The sequence below is a fragment of the Psittacula echo genome, assembly GCF_963264785.1.
Source record: "Psittacula echo genome assembly, chromosome: 9".
Classification (NCBI taxonomy): Eukaryota; Metazoa; Chordata; class Aves; order Psittaciformes; family Psittacidae; genus Psittacula; species Psittacula echo.
In genome coordinates, this window is record NC_137745.1 from 12,361,915 (window position 1) to 12,387,609 (window position 25,695).

Below are 25,695 nucleotides of genomic sequence, written 5' to 3' on the forward strand. Positions count from 1 at the left end.
GTAGAAGAACAAACAGGCAAGAGAGTATTTTATTACACAACATTGCTTTTGCAAAATCTCCATGTCCCATCATCCATTAATAATGCCACAGTTTATAAGCTGCATTAAATCAGGAGCCTCTGCAATGCAGGAATATGGCATTAAAATTACAGCAATGTAAAAAACCCTGAGTGAGATCAGAATTCTCTCCACTATGGCTGTACAATGTGGCTATATAAACCATACAGAGGAATTTAATCAGCAGACGCAGGAAAGCATAGGAGAGGAGGAACACATGCCAGTTCTTATTTGGCTCAGCACAGTGGGCACAGGTACACAGCTCCTCCGGGATGTGGATTGCGCCAGGCTGGTGCCATAAGGAACAGCTTGAATGTAGTACAATTGGAAGAAAAGTAAAATAATAAGTAAACAGGCCCTGAAGTAATACAATTGTGAGAGTAGCCTCAACACAACAGCAGCAGGAATTTGAGTTCAATGGAAAACTCAGAGAGGTGAAGTGCGGTGAAAAGGAGGTTATGTGGGGTCTGACCTCCCGGCCACCACCACGCCTCCTTGGAGGAGCCAGAATTAATCTCTTGGGTTTGGGGTTAATGAGGGCTGCTCTTGTCACCACTGGCTCATTTTCTCCCCCTCTCTCCTTTGCTCAGATGCATACGCAAGAGGGTCCGGCTCATCCACCTCCAATGCCTGTACACTGTCAGCCATCAGCACGATAATGATATCGCTCACAGCTCGCTCCAGTTTATGACAAAAATCACATAAAGGACTTCTCGTTTATAATATAAGCAACATTTAGCTAGTTGTTTTGAAGACACCCAGTACTAAGTAATATTGTGGTTTGAGTACATCTTACTACTGGAAAAATGTTTATGCTTCTTTAGGAATGGCATTATACAGTACTTCCTCAAAGCAAATATAGCTTTGTCTGAAGTTTCCTTGGAAACTCTGCAATGCACTGAAAACATCTGTAATATGATGTTACCAAAGCAGTTTACATATGTCCTTATATGCATATTTTTTATTATATATTTAGTGTTTTATAGAATTTTTTAAAGTTAACATATGATGTAGATATTAATTTTTCCTCTGCTATAAAATGCTATGGATGACATTACCATGGAAATATTGTTTGGAATTTTTTCCTTTCTGATGGAGAGTTCAACGTTGTTCATAGTAAATTGGCTGCAACTTTACTGTACAGTTTTACAAGGCTACACAAGGCAGAACTGTTCCAGATTGGGTTTGTAACATGGCTGTAGTTAACTGGCAGTTATGATGGATCTTGTGTTGAATCAAGTGCTTATAACACAAAAGATGTTATATTTTATTCAGAGGCCTAAGCAAGTCAAACTCTAAATACTCAGTAAGAACACTATAACCTTGAAAAGGTACATGAAATTTGGTTGCTTGTGGGTTACAGGACATGTAGCTAATATTCTGGCATTGTGCAGCAAGGGTCCATTTTACTGTCTTGAAATAGCTTTGTCTTTATCATGAGTAGCATTAAATTGGGTAGGAACGAAGATACTGCAAAGGCGCGATCTCTGCCTCTAGTGACAAAAAGGAACCTGAAGGAGCAAGCCAACAACATGGTTCTCACCTTTGGGTGTAAAGCCAGTGAAGTCCACCTCGCTTTGGGAGATTTTATTCCAAGGAAATCAGGATACAGCGACTCTGAGATGTTAAGCTGCTCTGGGCTTGTTGTCTGAACACACGCTGCTTTCCACCTGCATTGGAACATAACTCATCATCCTTCATATGCCAGCATGTAGAAAACTCTTGGGAAGTCCGGTCTGAACCAGGAGCCTCAGAGGAGCTGTGCCGTGCTTCACAGAGGTGTGGGTTGTCCATGGCAAGGTGGGATCTCTGGTAGTTCTCTCCTAAGAAGTCTGTGTTTCCTTATGAAAACTCTTTATAGGCACCTGAGGCAAAATAGAGTCACGCCGGAAAACAACAATATCCACAGCAAAATAATTCTTCTTAAGAGAAGGACCGTTTGTTACTATGGGGTAATTTTGTAAGTTCACTCAGATGGGATAATGCTAGTAAAAGGAAATGGAATTTTCTATAAAATTTTCAAGTTTAAATGCGCTGCAGTGGTATATTATTACTTTTTTTTTCCTGATAGCTTGAATTTGCCTGTAACTTGTCTTTTTTGCTTACAAAATAATACAGTTAACTTTTAGACCTTCTCAATATATTTATTCAGTAACTCATAATCAGGATTCCACTTGTGTAAAAGTCAGGGGTGTTGACCAGAGAAATATTGTCAGTATTTCAAGCTGTGTTCCTTTCTTAGTTTGATATGTTTACTTCTATGTAAAAAGAAAACATAAGGAAAAAAAAAAAACAGAAAAAAACTACAAAACCAAGAAAAATTGAACAAAAAAAGAAGCTTCTGTAGTTTTCTCCCCAGTGTAAATGATATTTATCAGTGATCTAGCAGATGTAATCTTTTTTTAAAGGTATTGGTAATAAATATTCTGTCATTTGTAAAGATACCTGTCTTCCAGGAGCATTTTTCTTCCATGTTTCATTCTGCCCAGTAACAAATTTCATCACTGAAGTAGCCAGCGCCTGCTGAGATGTTCACTGACATGAAGATACCAAAGAATTGTTGGATTAAATTGGAACTTTGTGGAGGCAGGAAGAAAAAATCTATTTATAAATCTTTGGTATAATTCTGCTTCCAAATTGACCAAAAAAAATCTGCATGGGTGAATTTGGGGTGATAATGTCTACTTATGTAGAGTCACAACCTCTCCAAACTTGTGTGGGTTGGTACTGTCAGAGCGGAGCCTTCTGCAATTTGGGAACAAAAAGGCAAAACTGGCATTACCCTCCTGCTGATCATGGGTCTGGCTGCAGCCAGCCGGGTGCAGGGTGGGAGACAGCAGCTTCATGCAGGAGCTGACCCTGGACCTGGAGAAACCCCACCCGGTGCAGCACCGCTTCCCTGCAGATTTCTGAGGATTTGGGGGAGCGTTGGTTGAAATTGCTAAACCCACCAAATCTGCATTCCTAGTTCTGGATTTTAGGGCTGACAGCACAGGAGTCGTAGGATTGTGCTCTGCGTTGCAAAGGAGCAATGTTGTGCTTTGCAATCAATGAAGCCAAAAAATTAAATAGCCCCAAGATGTAGTTCAGTTTTTAAAAGGCAAATTTAACATTGCCATGGGTAGAGGTGGGTGAGGGACGCACTCCTGCAGCTGCTCTTGTGGAGGCAGCGGGAAAAAGCTGCACTGGGAGGAACACATGAGGTTTATAACTGGGTTTAAAGAAAAGACACTCAGAATAAATATTTCTTTATGCTCTGGACACAGAACTCATAACTCCGTCCTGGAGTCAGCACAGTAACCTTCATCGACAGGGTGGGCTGGGCAAGAGTGGTAGAATGTGACATGTGCCCCTGAGCATGGCCTCTCCTCTTCACGTTCCCCAATGCAGACCTACATTTGGCAGTGATGGCAGATTCTCTGGGATGTACTGAACATGCTCCCTTTCATCTCCCATTGCCTGGAAGGACAGCAGTCTGCGCCAAGTATGATGGCTGTGAGGAGGCAGCTCTGCCAGGAATTGCTTTCCTGGTCCTGCACGGTAGCTCTTTACTAAAGGTGAGAGGTTCTCCCATTACACCCCTGCAAGGGGCAGCGCTGGGCTGCCAGTAAGGATGAGCAGGCTGGACCAGCAGCCTGGCAGGGAGAATGGAGATGCTCCTGCTGCTTTCCAGCAGCTCAGTTTTATTTATCAGTGCGAGTATAACACATACCTGCCAGTCTTCAAGCCCTGCCTGTCCCCAGGGGTACTCATCCCAAGGACCTGATGTGCCATTGTTGATTGGATGAACACCTGCACCGGTTTTCTCATCAAAACCAGCTTGTTGCAGTTATTTGCATTGCTTTGCAGTGATGCAAGTCCTTACCACAAACGACACCAAAAACCAAAAGCATGTTTTTCCCTGCCAGCTACTGGAAACGCCTTGACTCCTGAGGCTGCTGCTGCCTTCACTAGTATTCATATGGCCAGAGGTACAGCTCAAATGCAAAATATGCTTAAATATATTGCTTTAATCTCTGCGATATCTTGCCATTAATGTGACTGAAATTATATTTAGAAATCTTATTTATTAGGCCACTTGAAGGCATGACATAAAATACATCACAGTAAATGAATTCTCTTTAGTCTCATTTTTTAGGATTTTACTAATGAAATTCTGATTTTAGATTGTTGAAGCTGGGCTCCCCAAATCCATTAAAATCACAATACAGGAGAGACATCTGAGGCATAAACATTGTTCTATTAATGAGCTACATTAATTTTGATGGAGCCATGCTATTTCACCCAGATGAGAGCTGGTTCATTCATTATTTCTAGTCTGTAGTACCTAGGAACTCCATTACCTTAGGCATTTTTCCAAACAATTTACTTTCTGGGTCAAATCTTTCTCTTTTTTCTTTGTTAATGGGTTAAACCTCACCACTGGCCAGCTCAAGAGGCAGGAGGTTGCTTGGGAGTAGCAGGGACTTCACAAGAAGAGGAGAGCTTTGTGGTCCACAGCCAGAAAGGTTGAAGCCTGAGTTGTTCCAAAGGTTTGAGGCAGATTTATTTGGTAACTCACTTAGTGGAGGACCCAAGGTAAGTAAATAAATCACCAACAGAAACTGACACTGTCCAAACTCAGTTCATTGAAGACGGAAAAACAGTGAAGAAAGCCAGTTCCAATACTGGGTTTGGATTTTCAAAATCACCTGAAAGCAGCTGAAGCTGTGCTTGAAGGAGGAGCCCAGCTCCTTGCAGCTCAGCCTCTAAGAGCACTGAGAAGTCCTTGGCACGTTTCCTTAATTGCTGTACAGTTGAAAACTCTGCACTCCCAGGCTGTGTTTTGTTCTGTAGGTGCAATTCAGGGAGTTTTGCAGTCTGTGCCTTTTTTGTTTTCTGTTTCCTTTTTTTTTCTCCCCTTAAGCTCTAATCTCTTGTGCCAGGAAGCACAAACGATCTCTTCTTGTCCTTTTGTAGATGCTGCCAGCTCATGTCAAAGGCAAGAGCCTGCAAAGGAGGCTTGGACTGAAGATGAGTGAGAAGCCAGGGACAGCCAGGCTCTTCTAAGACAGAAGACAGCTGCTCTTTTAGAGCCCCCCACTCCAGAGACATTCCCTTGTTCAGAAAGGAGTGTGAGGAACACAAGTGAAGCTCTCATTTCATACTGAAGTCAGGGTCTCGCAGCACCCACCGGCTTCACACTGCCAAAAGCTGGGGATGCTTAAGCCCCAGGGAAACCAAGATATTAAAAATGCCTACTTTGTTGTGCAGACTATACAAACTGGGACATTTTGTTGAGTAGCTTATCATGACACAAGGCACCTTGTGGAAGCAAGTCCTCCTGTCCTGCAGGAAACATCGCTGCAGCAGAGGTGACATGAAGCCCACTCCAGCGATGTGCCAGGGCCATCAGCCTCACCAGCCCTGCAGACTCTCAGAAGACAGAGTCATCACGGATATTGCAGCAGAGATCCCCAGCAAAGCTGCTGAATTCGGTCTCTGTCTCAGTGGTGCAGGTACGTGCTCTCTGGAAAGCAAACACTGCCGTTAGCTGGTGAACAGGGAGGTTGTGCTGGTTTTGGCTGGGATAGAGTCAATATTCTTTGTAGTAGCTAGTATGGGCTGTGTTTTGGATCTGTGATGGAAACAGTGCTGATAACACAGGGATGTTTCAGTGATTTCTGAGTGCGGCTGCACAAACAAGTGTGCAGAGATGGGTGACTTGCAGAAGGAAGCAGAAAGCAGTAGCTCAGTGGGAGGCAGAGCTGCTCCTCAGGGCTAAGCGCAGTTTCAAGGGCCACACTGCCATCACTGTGCAGGGCTTTCGTCATGTTGTTCAGCTGTTTACACTACAAATTGAGGAACTGAATGCCCACAGCAAACAGCTGCTGAAGGTTCACTTTCCTGGTGATCTCAGCAGAGCCATGGCCTCACCTCTCCTTGCCAGTGTCACTGCCCATGCAGCCATGGTGCCAGTAGAAAGCGTCAAGCCAGTATCACTTACCTGCGCTTAGCTAGCTCTAAGTAAAGAGACAGTTAAAAACAAGGCAAAGCTGCTTTTGATAATGAGAAACAGCCTTTGCATGCTCACGTATTCTAGCTGCAGTGTTACTATTTGCTATTCCTCATATTCTTATTTGTGATACCCTAAGTCATGTTACTTTACACCAGTGGTTTTAATTAAAAACAAATACTATATGATAATCTTTTAAGCCTGTTTCCCTGACCAGACCATGGAATAAGAACAATACACAAAAAATCAAACCCCTACTCTAAGGGGACAAATTAAAATCAAACTACTGAGTAGCACTTCCCTTGAGCAGACAATGAGGAGTTTTATCTTATCTGTAAGGCAAATGTATTTATCAGGAAGTAACAGCCAGCAAAATAAGGCTTAAGACCAGCTTAACAGTAGGACCACAACATTGCCCATTGTTAGGTTTCACAAAGAAATCAGCTCCCCAGGTGTCAACCTCCAGTCCAAGGCAGAGCTATCTGCCTGGCTGTGCTCAGTGGAAGGAACAACTGCATTTCCATACAAAAGGCAAAGCCATACCACACCATGCCCTGAAATTCATTGCATATTAGAAAAGCACTTAACCCTTTTGTTCATTGTTAACCCTCCTCAAAACATTTCATCTACAAACAAAGCAAGATGCAGAGCTACCGCAGACTGGGACCTGCCCTCTGCAGAAGGGTGGCCACATAGCTACGTGAGAACTGACCACAGTAGTTAATGATTACAAGAACAGCCTCACAGATTGCTAAATTCAATGGCTAACTCTGTGTTATAGTCAGGCTGTGCATATCATTACATTAACTGAATTTCCCACTTGGTATGTTTTGCACAACACATTTGACAGCATAGTCCACATCTAGTATGGACATTAGAGATTCTAAGAGGTCAAAGGCTTCAACTGAGCAGTAACAATCTACACAGTCCCAGCCTTCCAGGGAAAGAGCAGCACACAAACACAGCGTTCCTTGTAGTAAAAAAAAAAAGAAACGAGTGACTAAAATGTTATTTTACCTCGTAGTTATTTGGGAAGGGGTCTCTGAATTTGTTGCTGGGTGTTGGAATTGGTGGAAAGAGTTTACTCCATATGTGGTTTCTGCAAAAAACAGTAGTGATGTGAAAGAATCGCTTTTTCTGATGCATGATGTATCCAACAAGCAGCGCATGTTTAGCTCCATGAGAAGGCTTGTTCCCTCTCACCACCAGCCCTCCTGCCCACCTCACACTCAGTCATCAGCATCTGATGGCAGCAGCAGGTTCAAAAGGGGTCAAAGTAATGGATAATGATCCACCAGCAGAAACCCTGAGGACTGGGCAGGTGTGCTGTTCCTCACAGGACACTTCTGGACCCTGGGGACATGCAGATGACAAAGATGAGGCAGGATGACTCTCTCCCCCCATCAACCTCTGCCATCACAGCTGCAGCCAAAAGCCAGGATGCCTGATCCACAGGGCACTGCCATGTCTTTTCCCAGCCAGCAACAGGTCTGTCTTGAAGAGAAATTAATTACTCTGATCTGTCTGTTCATGGTCATGTTCTTCCCAAGGGCTGCATTGTCATGTATCTTGTTTGGACAGTCAAGACAGGCTGCCTCTTGCTCAGCCTTTGGTTTCTGGACATAATTTGCCTGTGTCTGGTGGTAAGAGAGCAACTGCAAATAATGGTGTGCCGAGGGAACAAGGAGGCAAGGAATGGGATCAGAGATGACTGACAATAAACGGTTCTGCCTAGTGGTGTAATAACTCATCTTGCTAACACCCTTTGAGATACTCCTTCTCTGCCTGACATGCTTTAGTCTGGCTCAAGCATGAAGGCATATGTATTTTTGTGATAGTAAGTACTGCAGAATGAACTTTTTCTTGTCTTTGATATATTCCAGAGTACAGATTTTACATTTCAGTTGCCAAAAAACATTCACTATCTCTACTCCTGGATAGCACGATGTCTAAATAGGGCCAGATTTTAATGGGAACTTGTACTGAGTGGAGATTACACTTGATCCATGAAGCAGAGATGTGGCCAAGGTGTGGAGTTCTATCTGTTGGGACCAAGGACAGACCACAGAATCACAGAATGGTTTGGTTTGGAAGGGACCTTAAAGATCACCTAGTTCAAACCTGCTGCCATGGGCAAGGACACTCTTCACTAGACCAGGCTGCTCAAAGCCCTGTGTTCCTGGTTCATTTTGTAACAACTCTCCTGACTGATGTCTGGTTAGTTCAATGCTTATGGTCTTACAACTATTCTTATTCCAAAAGCTGAGTTCTGTCAAGCTTTTTTTTATTCTATTATTCCTCCTCACCAGGGAATTGAGGAGAAATAATATTTTCTTACCATCAGTTTGGAGCTAAACCTTCCTGTCTGAGATGCTGCTGCCCTGAAGGAGACATTAATGCTTAACTAATTTTTAGGTGAAGGAAGGGCCATACCACTGCTCACACAATAGACCTGGCCAAGCAAGCTACAGGATGTGTCCCCGTTTCTGCACATGAGTTTGTGATGGAGGTGTACAGCCAGAAGTGGGCATATGGGGAGGAAAAGCAGGTGTGAATTGTTTCTAGGAGACATTTGCATCCCCCTTTGTTGAAATGCTGAATGCAGTCCAACCATCACTGGCTGCAGAAGACAAGTCAGGCTGTGCAGTCACTGGCAGCAGACTGGAACAGTAAGGTAACTCAGGAGAGGGACCAGTGCCTGGCATCATATCTACTCTTCACAGCTTTCTTGCTAAGGGTTGGTCTTTTTGATTGTAGTTTTGCAAGCACTGTTGTCTTCACAGCTCCTGCCCAAGATTGGGTCTTCCAAGCCTCTCAGAGGGAAGGCCATGGAGGCCACATGATTTCACCTTATTTCAGCTCTGAGTGTGATTTTGATGTGAGGACACGTCAAATTTTGCTTTTGTTGTGTAGTGTAACTAATGAGATTTGGGTTTTTTGGAACTGGCATGTTTCTAGTTGTGCTGTTTGTCAGTCGAAGATTTTGATGGAGCCATATCAAAATTATCATAGAATCATAGAATAGTTAGGGTTGGAAAGGACCTTAAGATCAGCAAAATGCATAAGTTATATCTTGGTTCTGGAATAGAAATACTTAAAGAGGGGTGCACAAATGCCCAACAGAAATGAGGCAGGACACTCATGTTTGTGGGGGCTGCTTGCCCCTTCAGTGCAAGAGTCTTTGCAGTGAGGTGCTGGTGGGGTGGTGACAGTGGTGCCCTCAGAATGGTCCTGTTCTTTTTTGTAGGACACTAAAAAGTTGGAGTTATGTGATTAAATATCTTGTCTCAGAAAGCATTCCAGATAACTCTGCTTATCTCTTCTCAGGTTAGAGCACAGCCCTTTCCATTAGCACTATTTGGATTTTCAGGATCTGGAAACACCCCACAGGACCCTTATGCCTCAACTGAATGTTTCAAGCCTCCAGTTACTGTGCTGTATCTCTCTGAAATTTGCCACCTTTCCCACAGGCTGTGATGTGAAAAGGCCAAAGAGAAGTACGTAGGAGAACAGGTTCTTCTTTTTCCTTTTCTAACCGCTACAATGAGATTGATAAAATACTTGTTTCCACAGGACATTAGAGTGCCTTTTCTAGTGTCTTGCCTCCTCTGAGATTCCCATGACAATTTCCAAATGATTTCCCATAGCAGGTGGCTGATGGCTGCTGGATGTGGGCTGCAGAAGAGGGAGGGGACCTGGTGGAGGTCAGGATGACCACATTGATTTCAGGTTATGGAGGGCTATTGACTGTCCTCATGTCAATTAAGTGGAGAGCAGCTGGGAGCAAGTTACTAACTACATCTTCCTGTAGGCCCACCTCCAGGAGAAAATGGTATTCCAAGGCACAGCCTAAGGAAGTACAGATGATGCTCATTCATAAAGACAGAGGTCAAACCAAGAAAACATTCAATTATGTTTTTTATCAAGACAGTAACCTCATCAGCTACTGCAAGGAAATTAATGGAAAAGACTATCTAAACAGTCCTAAAAGGCTACCTTGCCTTGTAGCATTTCTTCCAAATGGTGTTCTGTATGTCTGATGCCTGCAATCACCAGGAAGTACAAAGAGAAATTTATAGAACTCTTTGCTATAATGGAATTACTTGTAAGGACTTTAAATTGTATAAAATTTGAAATTATTCTGTGCCTGAATTGCATGATGCACTTTATGAATTTTCAAAAGCAGTAAAAACAGAGTACCAATGAAACTGTGATCTAGGCAACCTGTTCTGGTTTTATTTTATAACTATCTGCAGATACAACAAATGATCAGGCTAAGCACTGTGTTTCATCTTACATTTCCCATCCCCTCCCAGAGCAGGCTGGGGTATTAGAGAAGTGGCAAGGACTCTGAGCAAGAAGCATCTTGCAGTGGAGTAAAGCTAGCAACTTCATGAAATTTAGTGCAGCAGGCAGATAAAATGTTAATCACATTGGGCAAAGATGAAATGTCATAAGCCTTTGGGTGCTAGGGAATTATATACTAGCCAGGCAGAGAGAAACTCTTAGAAACAGCAAATCAAGCAGCTGGACCTTGAAAAGCCAAGCTGCACCTTGAATTTGCCTAATGTATTAAAGTTCATGAAAGGCGTTAATAGAGCATCTTCAAGCTGGTCCTTGAGCAGAAGTCTTCCTCAATACCTATTTCTCCCCCTATTTCTGTTTCAGGATCTCTGCAGGGGAAAACTGTGTAACATCCAAATACTTGCAGAACTCCACAGGAAAACATGGAGTAGTATGACTGCTACTAACTGGTGTTGGAACTAACTGGTATTGGTGTTTTGCTGTCCCAAAGAGAGAGGAGAGAGCTGACAAAGATGATGCTGGAGCAGTGGAAGACCTACAACTATATGGACAGGTCAATCCGTAAAAGAATCAGTGATATGAGTAAGAGCGGTTTGGGGATTTCCACCAATGCATCAGGGCTGCATAGCTGGGAGTAAGTGTGTATGACTCACATCATGAATAAACTCTCTGGGGAGTTAATCTGTCTTGTTCCAAAAAGGATTGCTCATTGAGACTTGCTATGCTAATTAAATTGACTTAAGAACAGGTTATCATAGACAACAGACATTTTAGGGAGAGTTAATAACAGCTATTCTAATGTAACATTCCTGTAGACAAGACCTTTATGTGATAAAAGAAATGTGATATGGAAAGGAAAATAGCCAAAAGCACATCAAGATGACCAGTAAATTAAAAGGCGTTAAAGAAATGAATAAGAAATTAGCAGAGTCAAGGACAGCACTTTCATTACTGGGAGCTGTATTTACTGTGGACTGATAATTGCTGCCTGTTGCATGTTTCAGGGGAGAACCTTGCAATTAGATTGATTCTTTAATTCATTGCTTATGATTTGACTAGTCACAGCTACAGAAATCCAAAGTATATCTGGTTTCTTCACAGCACATTTTGAGGAGTTTGGCTACATGACATCTGCTTTTACTACACGGCACCCATAGCCTCTGTAGTAATCAAAAATAAACTAAACAAATAATTCAAAACCACAAAGCAATCAATAGTTTAATGCACTTGCTCCTGTTAAAGGTCAGGAGGAGCCGCAAGCACAAAAGCACTTAATTTTTACCTCCTCAGAGCATCTACTCCTTGACGTTAGCTGAAATTCAGACCCCATGCCCAGAGCCCAGTGTAGGGCATGTCTGCGAGCTGAGCTCAGCAAGACTAAGAAAACACTGCTCTGTACATTTTAGCCATGAAAGATGCCCTCAGCAGCTTTCACTATGGTTAAAGACAAAATCCTCCTGGGGAAATCATTGACCCAACCAGATCCATTTAAGTCAATAAATGAGATCAGGATAAATAGATTTTTAACAAATTCACCTCAATCAGTATATGGTTTTGTTGTTGAAGATTAAATTGAATAACTCTGATATTCACCAATTTTGTTGAATATTATTATTGATAATTAATGAGGCTGACTACTACTTATTTAGTACTTTTGCTGTGTGTAATTATGCTTCAGTACGGAAGTGCCCTTTCTTAAAATTAAGCAAAGGTGGTAACATCCCCACATTTGTAAAGCACCCAGTCCTTAGTTATTCGGTAATTAAACAGAAGATGATGATACTTACGTTTTGCATATTATAGCAACAAGCAGGAACGTGCAGCACGTGGACACACAAAGCACAGCGAGAATCCAGACTGTGGAATTCTCCAGTTTGTTTTGCCCTGAATTTCAAAGAAAAGATATATTATTTTAGTGGAGATTGTTTTAAGCACACTCTTACAAAATATTTCATCAGCTGTTTTATGTGATTATATTCAGATCACAAATTAACATGCAAACAGTGAAGACCTGCTATCTGGAATTAGAAACGAAAGACAGAGCTTTATGAACAATTTCCATTAAACTTTCTAGTTTCAACAATACATTTATTTCATCTTGACATGAAGGAAAAAAGAGCCAAGAAGCATGAGGAGTGAGGCCCACCAGAAGGTCAATACAGTCCATTACCTGCCATCCCAAGACACACAATGCTATGCAGTGAGAGCACAACTGGTACTCAGCAAAGACACTGTTTGTTAATAATCTCAGGCACAAACTGTTTGTTTTCCATTAAACCATTATTCAGTTTCTGTTAATCCTTCCTAGCCAGGAACTGTATTTCTCCAGCTTCCTAAACTTGCCTGTAAAGAAGACAATGAACATCCCATTCTTCTGGAGAGCTGGTTGCTGATACATTTTCTCAGGAAGAATTTCTCTACTACCTCTGTCTGTGAGCAGACACAGATATCTCTATCAAGGTCAGTGTTTCCATTTTGAAAAGGCATTGCTCAGTGGCCAGGGCCATTATTCGGTGCCACATTATGCAATACAACAAAAACATTTACATTGAAGTGCATTTTCAAAAGGCTGCCAAGTTGTGATAACTACCTGTTCTATGCATCAAGGTGTCAGCACTGCCATTACTGGGTAATTGAAAGGACATAAATCAGCCAGCAGCAGGAGTGTTGGGTTTATTGCTGCTGTAGACAAAACAATATTCAATTGTGGACAGATTTGTTTCTGAGAAATGAGGAGCTGAGGCTGCTGTCTCTACTGATGGCTGTGGTTGCACAGCAGTCCAGAGAGCAGCATGTGGATGACACTATGAGCAGTGATCCATCCTGCACTTTCACAGTACCCTGATGGGGGCACACACTCAACCTTCAACCTTGTAATTAAAAACGGGTTAGGATGGTTTATTTTGTCTTCAGGATTACCACTTTTCTTTCAAGAAAATGAGATTTAGGATGTAATTGTCAATGAGTTGTGCTTTGTGTAAGTCTTGAGGATGACTGGGGCAGTAAACTGTGCAAAGTGGTTAAGTCCCATAAACCAATTTTAAGCTATCCAGCATGAGAGGTGGGAAGAATATCCATTTTCCAAACCAAAAGTAGACAGGTCCTAAGTCTCTTCCATCTTATATCATCAGTTGGCAATGGCCTCAGAAAGGTATGGTCAAGCAACACTCACTGCAACTGTGGAAGAGTGTGGAAGAATTGCAGACACTGCGCTGTGGCTCTGGGGACCTGCCCAGCATGCTTTTCCTCGGACTTCTCTCAGAGACGTGCTCACTACAAGCCTCTAAAAAAAACCCTTCTATAACAGAAAACTGTCCCACTCATTCACACTGATTTTTTCTTATCTAGCCTTGTTTGACTGCAATGGTTCTTTCAGCAACAGCTAGTATCAAGGTGCAATTCTACAACACCCACTTTGGCAGCATGTGTCTGCATTTCCCAGGGTTTGATTGCCAATGTCTTAGCAAAGGACTCAGAATTGCGCTTCAGCTCTTAGCAAAGCTACAGGATGCAGAGTCTAAGCCGGTGTTTTTCTCAGGATACCGTCTGCTGGTCTTAAAGTTAGCCTCATCAAAATGCTTCCCAGATAGATGCATGAGGCTAATAAACAGGCCCAGTTTTCTTATTTAAGGAGATGTTTGGTCAGCCTCCTGCCCCTGCCCTGGGTCAGTGATTGGGTTGCTGAGCCTCTCTTCCCAAAGGCTTGTCACTGCCATGAAGCCAGCTGGGAAGGCCAAGGAGATATGTTAGAGTAAGGAGTCAAAACACCAGCAGCTTTGCATTCACTAGCAAATAGATATGAGGGAAAAGTACAGTAAACAGGAAAGCGTAAGGGGCTTTTTTTTTAAGTGAAAACCAGGAAATTAAGAAACTCAAAAGATAAGAGCAAAGGAAGATGTCTGAGAAAAAACAGTTGATAACATGTCTTGATAAGGAAACTGTTACTTCCAGAAAAACATGTTCAGCAAGCAGGAAACACAGAACAAAGTGGAGCAAATGATCACGTTCCTAAGATGCTAAAACCATGCTCTTTTTTCCCCCCAACATTTAAGAATTCAGATAGCTCCAGTACAGTAGTTGTTGACATGATCACTCATATTAACTTCCAGCATGAACATCACGATGCATGCCAGGGAAATACATGTAAAAACTAAAGAATTAATGCAACTAAAAGCCTTTACCTAGAATTTAGGACTTACCTAAGCAAGTTTAAAGCAGTTTCTGAAAACATAAGCATGCAAAACCAAAACACTGTCTAAAAAATCCTCCATATATCCAAAAGTGGTGTTTTTTTCTTTAATGGAACACAGATTTAACTCCCCTTGGCTTTCACAAGTCAGTTTCTTCAAATACTTCTTTTCCTGGCTTCTATTAAATTTAGTTGACTGTATGCATGCTCATGATTAGGCAGCATTTGCTTTCCAGAAATGTAATAATATTCACTAAAGACAGAAACATGTCATTCTTACCAACATAAATAATTTCACTCCAATCACTCCAAAACCCTCTTGTACAACATATGTGATGATTAGCTCTTATTTGTATGGAATACCTGCTGGTAACATCAATCCGTAATCTGAAGTCATTTACGGGTATTTTCAGTATCTGTTAGGAAAACAATATCATACTGTTACAGATTACTTAAGACTAAGCAAATCAGAAAACAAACTTTCATCATGTTTATCTTTCTGTTGTTTTTAAACTCTTTTACTAGATTAACTGAGCATCTGGCCTTGCTTTGAAATAAGAAGGTGCAATTTCTCTCATAGTACACCAGTATTTCAGGTAAATTCTTGAAAGATACCTCATTTTACATTCTTCCTTATGAGACTTCATGCTGAATTTTCAGCATTGTCCATTCTCTTACTGTTCTGAACCCAGATGCATAAAACTGAGTAACTCCAAATTTTGTCCTGCTTTCCTAAGTCCCTTGGGGGATAGTTTGTGGGAGAAGAAGAGGGAAAACATGAAAATTTATGAGACTTTGGGTTTGCTGAACCCTAGTCACAAATGGGACACAAGTTTCAGCAAAAGTCTGTAGTTTCAGAAATGCTCTAATAGCAGGCTTTGTTTTAAATGCTTTAGAATTTGTAACATATCCATGAATACGAAGACTTTTTGACCAGGTTGCATAAAGGCAAATTCTAGCTATATAAGACAGTCAGCTCAGAAAGGGAAAGCTATGTAACACTTGGGCATCAGAGAAGCAATTACCTGCTTGTTACCTGACTTCAAGTTGAAGAGGTAAAATTCATATTCAAAGCATTCTTTAGGGAAAGGAGAAATTGGCTTCTCCCATGTGGCCAGGAGATCATTTTGCTCTAAGAATACAGTGACATTTCTGGGAACATTCACTTTCTCTATAAAAAGAAAACTGTACTGGTAAGTTATTTATTTAGAGCCAAGTTTAAATACTAGCAACTGGAGCATTTTATAACCTGATAAGTGTTTCCAAGTAGGACCTATAATCCTTGAATTTATTTTACCTTTTGGACAGAGAAGATAAGGATTTAGGAGGAATAACTACATTGCAGAAAATAGTTAGAGAAAATAGTTTTAAAAATCCATTTAGACGTTTTGGGAAACTAGATTACGGGTGGGGGAGAGAATTTATCAAATTACTATTCACAAAAGTATTAAATTAATGATAGAACAGTTATAAAAAAAAAAAAAAAAAACAAACAAAAGATCTAACTAGGAAAGTTATTGAAAACTGAAACAAATTCAAAGCAATGCATCAGCAGCTATTAGGGGGATGATTTCTAAGAAGAAAGTATGTCAATTGTTTTATCTTAATGAAGCCATGAGAAGGGGAAATCATATCTGTTAACAAAAAAGTGAAAGGCATGGAACTAATGAAGGAAAAGAAATTATTTGGGTAGGTGAAAGATGATGGAGAGTCACGGCTGACACTACCTTTTATTCAACACTATTGCCTTTTTTTAAAAGGACATGGTTATCTTCAACACCTTATGTCTTTTCCCTTTTAAAGAATGACTGTAAAATAAAACTGTACTTAAAGGTGAAATCAAACTTAGATATAACCGTCCATTTCTGTCTTATAATCTCTTAGAATTTCATTAAGATGTCTATGCAACGCCAGCACATATTCTCACCTGCATCAAGAATCATCCAATCCAGTAGTATTATCTCAAATATCTTTCCAGAATCCTGCCAGACATTTTTAAGTATTTTTTAAATGTATTTTTACTCACCAATAGCATTTTGGTTAAACAGCTGCTGAAAAGGCTTGATTGCAGCATACCTGCTAGAACCGTTAATGTGTATTACAATGAGATTATCAACCTCTTCAGGATCAATATGAGTCACTGAAAATCTGCACTCAGTATTCCTGTTCCACTTGTCTTTGATATAATTTTGACACTCTTCAGTGTACATCTCATACCTAAATTAAAATACTTGTCAGGCATGATGGTCTTAAAGAAATCAAATACTAACTTAAATAGGAGAAAACACCAACCTGTAAAATAGGAAGTACTTGGTATCTTCTGGTGCTTCTTGGCCAGGAAGCCAAGTGCAATGGAGAGAAACAGTACTAGAAATGCTGATGCGAGTAACACAGGACAGATTGGTGACAGATGTCTCTGGAGCACCTAGAGAGTCAAGGAATTATAAAGCAGTATGAAAAATCTGATTACAAAAGTCGTAAGAAATTCATCTTGCTAAAACACTTTGATTACAGCCTTTGGTCCATTATTTCTGTGCCTATTGTATCCAATTCTCTTCCTTATTACACAGGTCTGTCAGTTATGGATGGATGAAGATTCCCAAACAGTGTAAGTGAAGCTGTACCACACAGCAACATTATGTATTTCATGTACATCAAGGCAATATGGTCTTTTAAAATTCTAGAGTGTATGAAAGTAGGTTATGTTAGCCTTAGCAAGGAATTCATATAAAATTTTATATGGGTTATCTATGTTCTGCACCTCCAGATTGTACTCCAGGCTCTATAGCAGTAGATAAAGGCCTAGCCTAAATAATTTTGTAAGATCAGTGTGGTAGGCAGAAGGGGAAATGCCGTATTTTTCAAGTATTAAACCTGTTATTTTTGATGTCTAATCCATAGACCAGGGCAGAACACAAAATTCAGACCTCCCCTCCATTTCTTCTTACCTGGTGGAGGCAGGAGTTTTTCCTTCACCCAGTCACTTCTCATCTGAAGGTCATTATGGAGAAGTAACGTCCGAACATGTGCCGAGAAACCGTTGTGAAGTGCAGCTGTTCGGATACTGTGAGTCTTCTTTGTATCATACTTGAAATACCAAATAAGCATCACATGTGATGGAAGCCAAATTAAGGGACCTGTAAAGACTGATCTGGACTTTGCAAAGAGGCAAACCAGCCAGCTAACTTGGCTGGTTATGTTAAGTGTATACAGCTAGAGAGTACAAATAATCCACACAAGAAGTGTCTAAGGTTTCTCACTTAAGACAGCAGGAACTTTATCTTACCAAAAATTTGTTTATGGCATACAGCTGTGATGAAACATGATCTGACATTTTAATGATACCCTGGCATTAATGTGAATTAAGTGAGCTGACTTGAACAGGGAGCACTATCACTTAAAACAAGTATCCATCTTTGTCCCAAGATAAACACTGCAGACTGAGACTGCCAATACCCAAGCTAAGCCTTGTCCCAGCAGAGCTATACTGTAAGCATAGAAAGGAAATCTCTCCAATGCTCAAAGTATATATTTATAATATAAGAGAATAAGTGATTTGATATGCTAATTATTCAAGAGACATATCATGTTTGCTGCACCCAGGTTTGCTGCAATATGTTTAACTCAACATGAATTTACCTTCTTAGGATAGAGGACTTATTTTTTATCTTACCTGTTCAGGCACTGGGCTTAGGATTTTCACATCATATCTAATAGTGTAGTTTTTTTGTTCTTGATTAGGGTTTGGTTTCCACTGTAAAAGTACTTGTGCTAACGCAGAGACTGCAAGGGTGAAGTTAACAGGTGGGAAAACCTGAACTGTAAGGGAGAAAAGTATTCATAACATAGTAATCCAGTGAATTGTTTAGAACAAGAGCTTTACAAGCAGTAAGCAATACAAGCAAATACATTTCAATACTATATTCTCTCAACACCTTCTTATAACATGTTTCTAATATTTGAAAAATACCTTTAAATAACAACCAAAACTTTATCAAATAAGGGTTGACTTAAAATTTAGCTTAAAAATTATTTTTTACAACAGTTTCAACTTGAAACTCACAATAATATATTTGGTTTGCGAATTAGGTTCAGGTTTTTCAACTTGATCCTCATATCCACATAGACACAAGGCATCTGTACTGAAATGGGGCTGATTAAGGATCAGTTGTACGAACAATTCTCACCCACATAAGCTTGCAGAAGAGCATAACGTGGGGGGCTTTCTAAGAGAAGGTTGATGGCCACAAGAAATTATATGTGAGATAAGAAACAAAATTATAAACAGAGGAATTAAGCATAAATGGAAGAAAACATAGAAGGATGGGAATGATAATTTAAAATGACAGGGCAAGAGGGATTCCTGGAGTGCATATGGAAATGAGGAAGATCTCATGCTGGGGGAAAATGTTAGCATATAAATAGCAAGGCAATGAAAAAATCAATCTCCTCCCCTCCATTTCTAGACTTCTACAGAGCCTGCCCTCTCTTAATTGCCATCTCCAATGCAGCTGAAGGACATCAATCCCCACTTCTCCCACAGTTTCAACCTCTGACGCCCACTAGTTCCATTTTCAAACATGCACCTTGCATTAGGAAAACTGCCTCATAAAGGCTCAGAAAACCCCAACACAAACCACACTGAACTGCTTCCCTTAAAATGCTCCTTTTTTGAGATGCCCACAAAAAATGTCCCCATTAAGGCTGTTGATACACTATGATTATGCCAGCAATTCTTTGTGTTACCAAGTTTCTGCAACAAACTGCAGTTTTGTTCCTGGAGGTAAAATTGCTATCTGGAATAATGCCTTTGCTCTGGGTGGATTAAATTGTTGAATAAACCAGGCCAGGAACTACTGTCTAGCCTAGAGGGCAAGTGGCATGGCACAAGTTTTATCTACGTGCCTTATGGTTCTTCCCTCTCAAAGTAAAACAGTCCTCAGGCACTATCTCGGAGCAATCTAACTGAGAGTAAACTGTCCCAGGAAGCATGTTAACAAAGCACAGTCTTCTGTGGCCTTGTACTCATATGGCATGCCATGGACTGTGTCCTGGGTTCAGCAGCAGCAGTCAGTTTTTCTCCTTCTTAGTAGCTGGTGCAGTGCTGTGGTTTTGACTTTCGGCCTGGGAATAATACTGATAAAACCGATGTTTTCAGTTGCTGGTCAGAATGTTTACCCTGACCAAGGACTTTGTGAGTCTCATGCTCTGCCAGGGAGGAGGAGAAGCCAGAAGGAAGCAGGGACAGGACACCTGACCCAAACTAGCCAAAGAGGTATTCCATACCACAGCACGTCATGCCCGGGGATGTAACTGGGAGCTACCCAGAAGGGCACGGCCAGTTTTCTGTCGGGCTCTTTTCTGGTGGGCGGTATCGTATTCTCTTCCTTTGTTATTTCGCTTATCATTACTATTATTGGTGGCAGCAGTAGTGATGTGTGTTATACCTTAGTTACTGGACTGTTTTTATCTCAACCTGTGGGAGTTACATTCTTTTGATTCTCCTCCCCATCCCTCTGGGGGGGTGGGGGTGGAAGTAGACTGCGTAGTTCTAATTTACGGCCTGGGCTTAAACCACGACAGACTGTTTTATCTGTGTGTAGAACAGAGCATCTGACCAACAGGCAGAGGGGCCCACTGGTGCTAAAGCTACACACTGGTAGAAGTAAAATGCCTTACCTCCTGCAGCCTGATGTGTGTTTGGCTGAATGAAGTTTGCTGTCCAAAGGAGGATCAGAAAAACTTTCATCATTCTGGCTATGATCTTTAAATGGTATATGAGAACAGCCATGTACCAGTACGTGGATCTGTCATCATCTTAAAGAGGCTGATACCTAAAAAAGAACACAATCCCAAGAGTTAAGCACACAAATCATGGAGCATGGTATATCTACATGATCAAAGGAATAAAACTGCTACATTGCAGGGGATAGACACTTCTCCTTTCCTTGCAGGAAAATGCATCTTGTCGTTGTTAAATTTAACATAAGTACCATCAACCACATCTCATTTTGCTCCCTTTGCTTTTGCCAGCACACCTTGAGAAAGCTACTGGTTTCAAAACAGTCACATGTGGATGTTCAGAGCAGCAGTCACTGCTGCTGAATTAGAGAATCTCTCCATGGAGAGGAGTGAGTCAGGTTCAGGTATATTGGCTTTCAGTGGAGTCCCATTTACCCGCAGAACAGAAATAACCATATTTTTAGCTGCCACTATATATAAAATAGGTACTTAATAGAATTTACTTTCCAGTTTCTGTTTCAATAAAACTGCTAAAGAAGCAGTCTCAGTGCTCACCTCAAGGCTAATTCTCCAGTGTTAATTGTTGGGTGTAAGAGAAACTATTTTGTTTCTAATTTAAATGAAAAACTATTTTTAATGCTTAAAACCAGCATGTTTTTATGCTTCCTAGATTGTTTCATGAAGCACTAGAATAAAAAAAAATCTATGTGTAATCATTCATCTGTAACCTAATATAAACAATATGGACATACAGAACAGCAGCTTTCCAAAGTGTTCTTACTGAAGAGAAATAGGCCCTCCCAGCCCAATCGCACACTTCCCTGGGGCGCTACAGCAATTGCTTGCATGGAGAACATAATATTTTCAGATGGTAATGAGCAGAGAAAGCATCTTTAACCCATCAGTTCTCCCTGAACCTGCAATAAATAACCCAGGGACTAGAAGCACTCCAATTGATCACAGTTGGAGTACTTCTGCTACACAGTAACTATTTTTCAATATGGTGTATGAACGCTGAGCTCATTAAAATAACACATAATTGACAATACAGTATGTTTCCTAATGTCCAGGTCCACTCATTACCTGTATTCATATTTTGTATGTATCTGCTATTCTGCTAGCCCAAATGAGCACAAGGCTAACTCAACCTCTAGAGTTTGCTAACGGATTAATCCTGGGGACTCAGGGTTGACTTTTATGTATGTTGGGTTACTGAAAGACATTTTGGTCAGACACTTTGGTTCTAACACAATGTATGTGAATCACAATCAGGTAATTACTATTCACCTTGTACATTTATGCCTAGACAATGCCTCCAAGACGATTTGCTATTGCATTACCATTCACGAAAAGTTCGTTCTTTGGATTTTCTCACTTGAATACCACACAGACCTCTGCTTCACAAGATCACGTTATTTTCTTACAAAGTCTTTAAAAAGCCTCAAGTTTTACAACTGCTTAAGATTCATGTCTACTAATATGAGTAATGCCAGTACATTGGTTTTTGGACTGCTCTGGCATTTAGCACAACTGAAAAAGCTGGCTCTTTCCTGGGTTTACTTAAAGTGGGTTTGGCTACGTATAGATTTTCTTAATTTCTCCTCAAAAAGCAAGAATTCTGATTCTTCCTGGGCACACTTTTTTCTGTGTACTTTTAAAAAAATCCTTATTTCAAAAGTACTTTAGCTGTCTAAATCATGCACTTATTAGACACAGATCTAACATTTTCTAAGCAGCGGTTTACTGATCTGAAACTGGATATAAAATGTTACTGTAATGCAGATTAATTTTCAATTATTATTCCTATTCTTCTTTTCAGTTTATCTTTTCCTGCCTTGTTTACAAAAATGCTATTTTCCCTTTTCTTGCTATCAGACTAAGACTGAAAATACAGCTTTTCAAAGAGGTATTTCCATAGGTGTGTAAGACGATAATGTACAAGAACACCTTGCAGCCTGTGATATCCTGTGTGTTTTGTGTGAGGAATTACTAAAAAGAGGATCAAAACAAGTGTATTCAAATAAAGTTGTTAATTAGAAATCTACAAGAGAACCATGTTCCTATATACATATATATGGATATAGTAAGTCCTCAGGACAAATAAAGCCTTGATATATTATGTTTTGGTTACATATGTTACAAAGTATAAGCAGAAGGTAAACGACATTATTCCTTTTGTAACGGGTATACTCCCGAAAGGACAGTAGAAATCCAAACCACAGAAAACAGTCTCTAAAGGGTAATGATTTTCTTACTTACAGCTGACATGTCCCACAGTCTCACAAGCAAGGGTCAGAAGCAGATTCCAGGTGCATTTCCCAGTGCCAGGCAAAGCTGACTTTGAAAAGCAGGACCTTTGCAGTCTTCAAACAAAGCACAGCAAGGCAAAACCAAACCACAACAAACATCCCAGGAGGTTACCTGCAAGGCTCGAAAGTTCTGTGAAGAGTCAGCTCCATTTGTTCAAACGTCCTCTGGGTCATCTTCCTGTGGGTTTCTTTTATAACTGCTGTCTTTCAAGTACAAATGTGATAGGTACTTCAGAAATGATGGCAGATGATAAGTTAGACAAGCACGCATTGAAAAAGGGAACTACAGATTTAACCACAGGATGGAAGGCTCCATACAAGCACATAGTTTAGCTCAGAAATAGGTTTGCTTTATTGAGGGTTAATTATATAGCATAGTCTGACAATTCTCTAATAATTTTGCAAGAGCAGGAATGTTTGATGACTGACTGCAAAGAAATAACCTATAGCCAGCTACCTATGGACCACTGCTGACAATTTGTTCTTCCCCTAGAAAATCAAATCCAAATGTTGCTGGGAAACTGTGCAGGCTTCCTGCAATGGTTTTATACCATCCTGTTCAATGCTCTTGCTATACAGCCATGTGAACATCAGTGGCATTTTGGGAAGTTACCTGGACCAGAGCAAGACGAGCTTCCTAACCTCATGCTGAGAGCTTTGGGCTGTGATCCATAGGGCTGGGGAACACATGCTCACAAGCAGGACAAGCAGCAGAAAATGACCCAAGGGCTAGAGAAGACCCTGCAGAAAGTGGGGCTGCACGTAATGGAGTTATAGGGAGGACGAGAAGAAGGCTAATAACTTACATTCTTTAACAACCTGGATTGCAACTCCCCTATTAAATGTGCAGATGACACAAGCTGGGAAAGGTGTGTGCTTTGGAGATAAGACTAGCATTAAGAAAGTTCTTGACAAATTGGTGGAGACTGGGTGCAGTTCAATATGGGCAAGCTCTCAACTGCAATTAGGCATTGCCAACTGTAAATGACTAGCTATAAATAATCAACTGGTTAGGTATTTGTTCTGCAGAAAAGGATCTGGGGGTTTGGAGGGCCATAAACTGAAGAGACATCAACAATGCCATGAGCTTGTGAAACGATGCCAGCAAAACACTGGTGTCCTCTACAAGACACATGACGTAATTCTTCCACTCTGCACAGTGCTGATAAAGCCTCCACTCACACACGCTGTGCCCAGCTCAGATACTGCACTTAAGCAAGCCATGCAGCAGATAAAGAGAAGCCAGTACACAGCAAAGGATATGAGAGCCTAAAGAGTATCAGAGAGGAAACAAGTTAAGGGAAGACTTGAGCAGAAATGTAACACCTTAAGCTTTCACACGCTTTCCAAGTCCACCAGCCTGTGACTAGAAGATTACAACAAGTAAAATTCAGGTTAGGTATCAGGGAAAGCTTTCAGTGTCGGACAGAGTTTCAGAGTTTTCAGAGTTTCAAGCAGTGGAGCACCCAAGGACTAAAAGAAACTCTGTGACGAGTCATCTGTAGACAAACATCAACCAGGAATGACAGTGGTAATCAAATCCTGCCATGAGGCACAGAGATAGGTTAGATGAGCTCTTAAGGTCTGCCCAGTCCATATGTCTCTGAATAAACAGGTAATTACTGGGCAACATTCCAATACCTACATCAGAATATTTCTGTAGAAAAGAGATCATTTCTAAAGGTGAAGCATGAGTTTAATAAGAAAGAGAAGTCACCAAAAAAAAAGGGTAAAAAAATGTTATGTTCTTACACAGGCCTGACCTGATTATTGTAGGTCTGAGATTTATTTTAATAGGTCATTCCAAAAAAAAAGCCCTTTTGTGTTCATAAGCACACTCCCAGCTGCAGTGAGTTGCTGATTTGGTAGGTGCTTAAAAGGCTGGATAGATCTGTGACAAGTTTCTTCCAAGATAGCAAGAAACCTGTAAAACTCTTTATGCTGAGACAAAGATTTATTCAGGCTTCAAAGGGTACCACACTCCCAATTAACTCACATTTGGGTGAGTTCCTTCTCTGGCTCCACTCCTTCCAGTCCTTCTGAGATGCCTTCATGCAGGAGCAGTACAGGGAGGCACAACGAGAGCCATGGCCCTCCTCTGGGAAATGCAATTGGCCAAACACAGTGACATTTCAGGCATTCCATAGGCATTCCAGTGAAATCACACTTGTGATGAGGGAAGGACTGACCTCCAGACTGTACCACATCCCCCGGACTCCCACATTATCCTGTCTTATCCATGTATCTTCTCACAATAAAGAAAACATATAAATCTAGGCTGACAAACGTAAACCTAATGTTTAAGCTACACCACTTTGCTTTTCATACATAGTTCAGCAAATGGGCTGCACTCATAGCACAGAAAGCAAACCGTGTCCTTGGGATGCATGACCAGCAGGTTGAGGGAGGAGATTCCCCTTTACTCTGCTTTTGTGTGACCCCACCTGGAGCACTGAATGGCTCTACTGAAAGAGCATAAATTTGATGAGATATTGGGAAGTTCTCCACTATGAGGGTGCTGAGGCGCTGGCACAGGGTGCCCAAAGAAGCTGTGGCTGCCCCATCCCTGGCAGTGTTCAAGGCCAGGCTGGACAGGGCTTGGAGCAACCTGCTCTAGTGGAAGGTGTTCCTGCCCATGGCAGGGGGTTGGAACTAGATGAGCTTTAAGGTACCCTCCAACACAAACCAGTCTGATTCTGTGACCTGAACGCAGCTCAGCAGCTGCCAAGCTCAACACCAGCATTGCGTCAATGGGTCAGTGGGTACTGAATCGATCTCTCAAGTGGTGTGTTGGGGTAATTAGTCCATTTCCTTTGTCACGTCTGTGTCATTATCAGAATGCATTTTTCTCCCCTTTGCAACCCTTCTTCTCTAACCTGAAATCAAGCCACGGCAGATCTTTTGCACCGTTTCTTTCATACACCACTTCGTTCGTGCTTTATGCCTTGGCATGACACCCGTCCACCTGCTTCCCCACCACAGCTGTAAAGCGCAGGCAGCCCTACCAGCTCCACCCGCGGCTCCTCACCCGAGCAAAGCCCCTTCTGTCCCGGGACACACCACACACACCACCCGCGGCCCTGGCCTGAGCCCGCCCC

General features: G+C 41.3%; 2 protein-coding genes across 20 annotated transcripts in view; one reads left to right on the forward strand and one right to left on the reverse strand.

The window, feature by feature from the left end:
- Positions 1-753, forward strand: part of LOC308225247 (contactin-4) — a gene marked incomplete at its 5' end in the record, with an annotated part of 165,621 nt that extends 164,868 nt beyond the window's left edge. The window contains one exon of the mRNA XM_080625912.1: positions 648-753. Coding sequence (XP_080482038.1) covers positions 648-748 — 101 coding nt within the window. The 3' untranslated portion in view covers positions 749-753. The remainder of the gene's footprint in view (positions 1-647) is intronic.
- A 50-nt stretch (positions 754-803) lies between these two features.
- IL5RA (interleukin 5 receptor subunit alpha) lies at positions 804-25,677 on the reverse strand. 19 transcript variants are annotated; one of them, XR_013957705.1, is made up of 15 exons: positions 25,474-25,673; positions 24,594-24,695; positions 22,710-22,801; positions 20,226-20,380; positions 18,220-18,365; positions 17,495-17,633; positions 16,839-16,971; positions 16,573-16,763; positions 15,572-15,717; positions 14,827-14,962; positions 12,145-12,241; positions 7,070-7,151; positions 4,401-5,566; positions 2,503-2,592; positions 804-1,727 (listed from the first exon to the last, which is right to left on the reverse strand). XR_013957705.1 is itself a non-coding variant. In XM_080625918.1 (13 exons), the coding sequence occupies exons 6-13, from the start codon at positions 17,652-17,654 to the stop codon at positions 5,474-5,476; spliced, it is 1,038 nt and encodes a 345-aa protein (XP_080482044.1). In that variant the 5' UTR covers positions 17,655-17,692; positions 18,220-18,365; positions 20,226-20,380; positions 22,710-22,801; positions 24,594-24,695; positions 25,474-25,677; the 3' UTR covers positions 4,105-5,473. The 19 variants fall into 19 exon arrangements, 14 of the variants coding, with proteins under 14 accessions (XP_080482044.1, XP_080482042.1, XP_080482046.1 ...); XR_013957706.1 differs by having other exon boundaries at positions 804-1,922; XR_013957707.1 differs by having other exon boundaries at positions 804-2,592.
- Positions 25,678-25,695: the final 18 nt, after the last annotated feature.

What these genes read in the sequence shown, in the direction of transcription:
- IL5RA (XM_080625920.1), bottom strand. Translation starts at nt 20,337, where the DNA reads ATGGCTGTTCTCATATACCATTTAAAGATCATAGCCAGAATGATGAAA. An exon ending in TGAAGTCAGGTAACAAGCAG is followed by an intron (nt 14,963 to 15,571) that starts GTAATTGCTTCT and finishes TTTTCCTAACAG; the next exon opens with ATACTGAAAATACCCGTAAA. An exon ending in GAGTGAAATTATTTATGTTG is followed by an intron (nt 12,242 to 14,826) that starts GTAAGAATGACA and finishes TTTGAAATTCAG; the next exon opens with GGCAAAACAAACTGGAGAAT.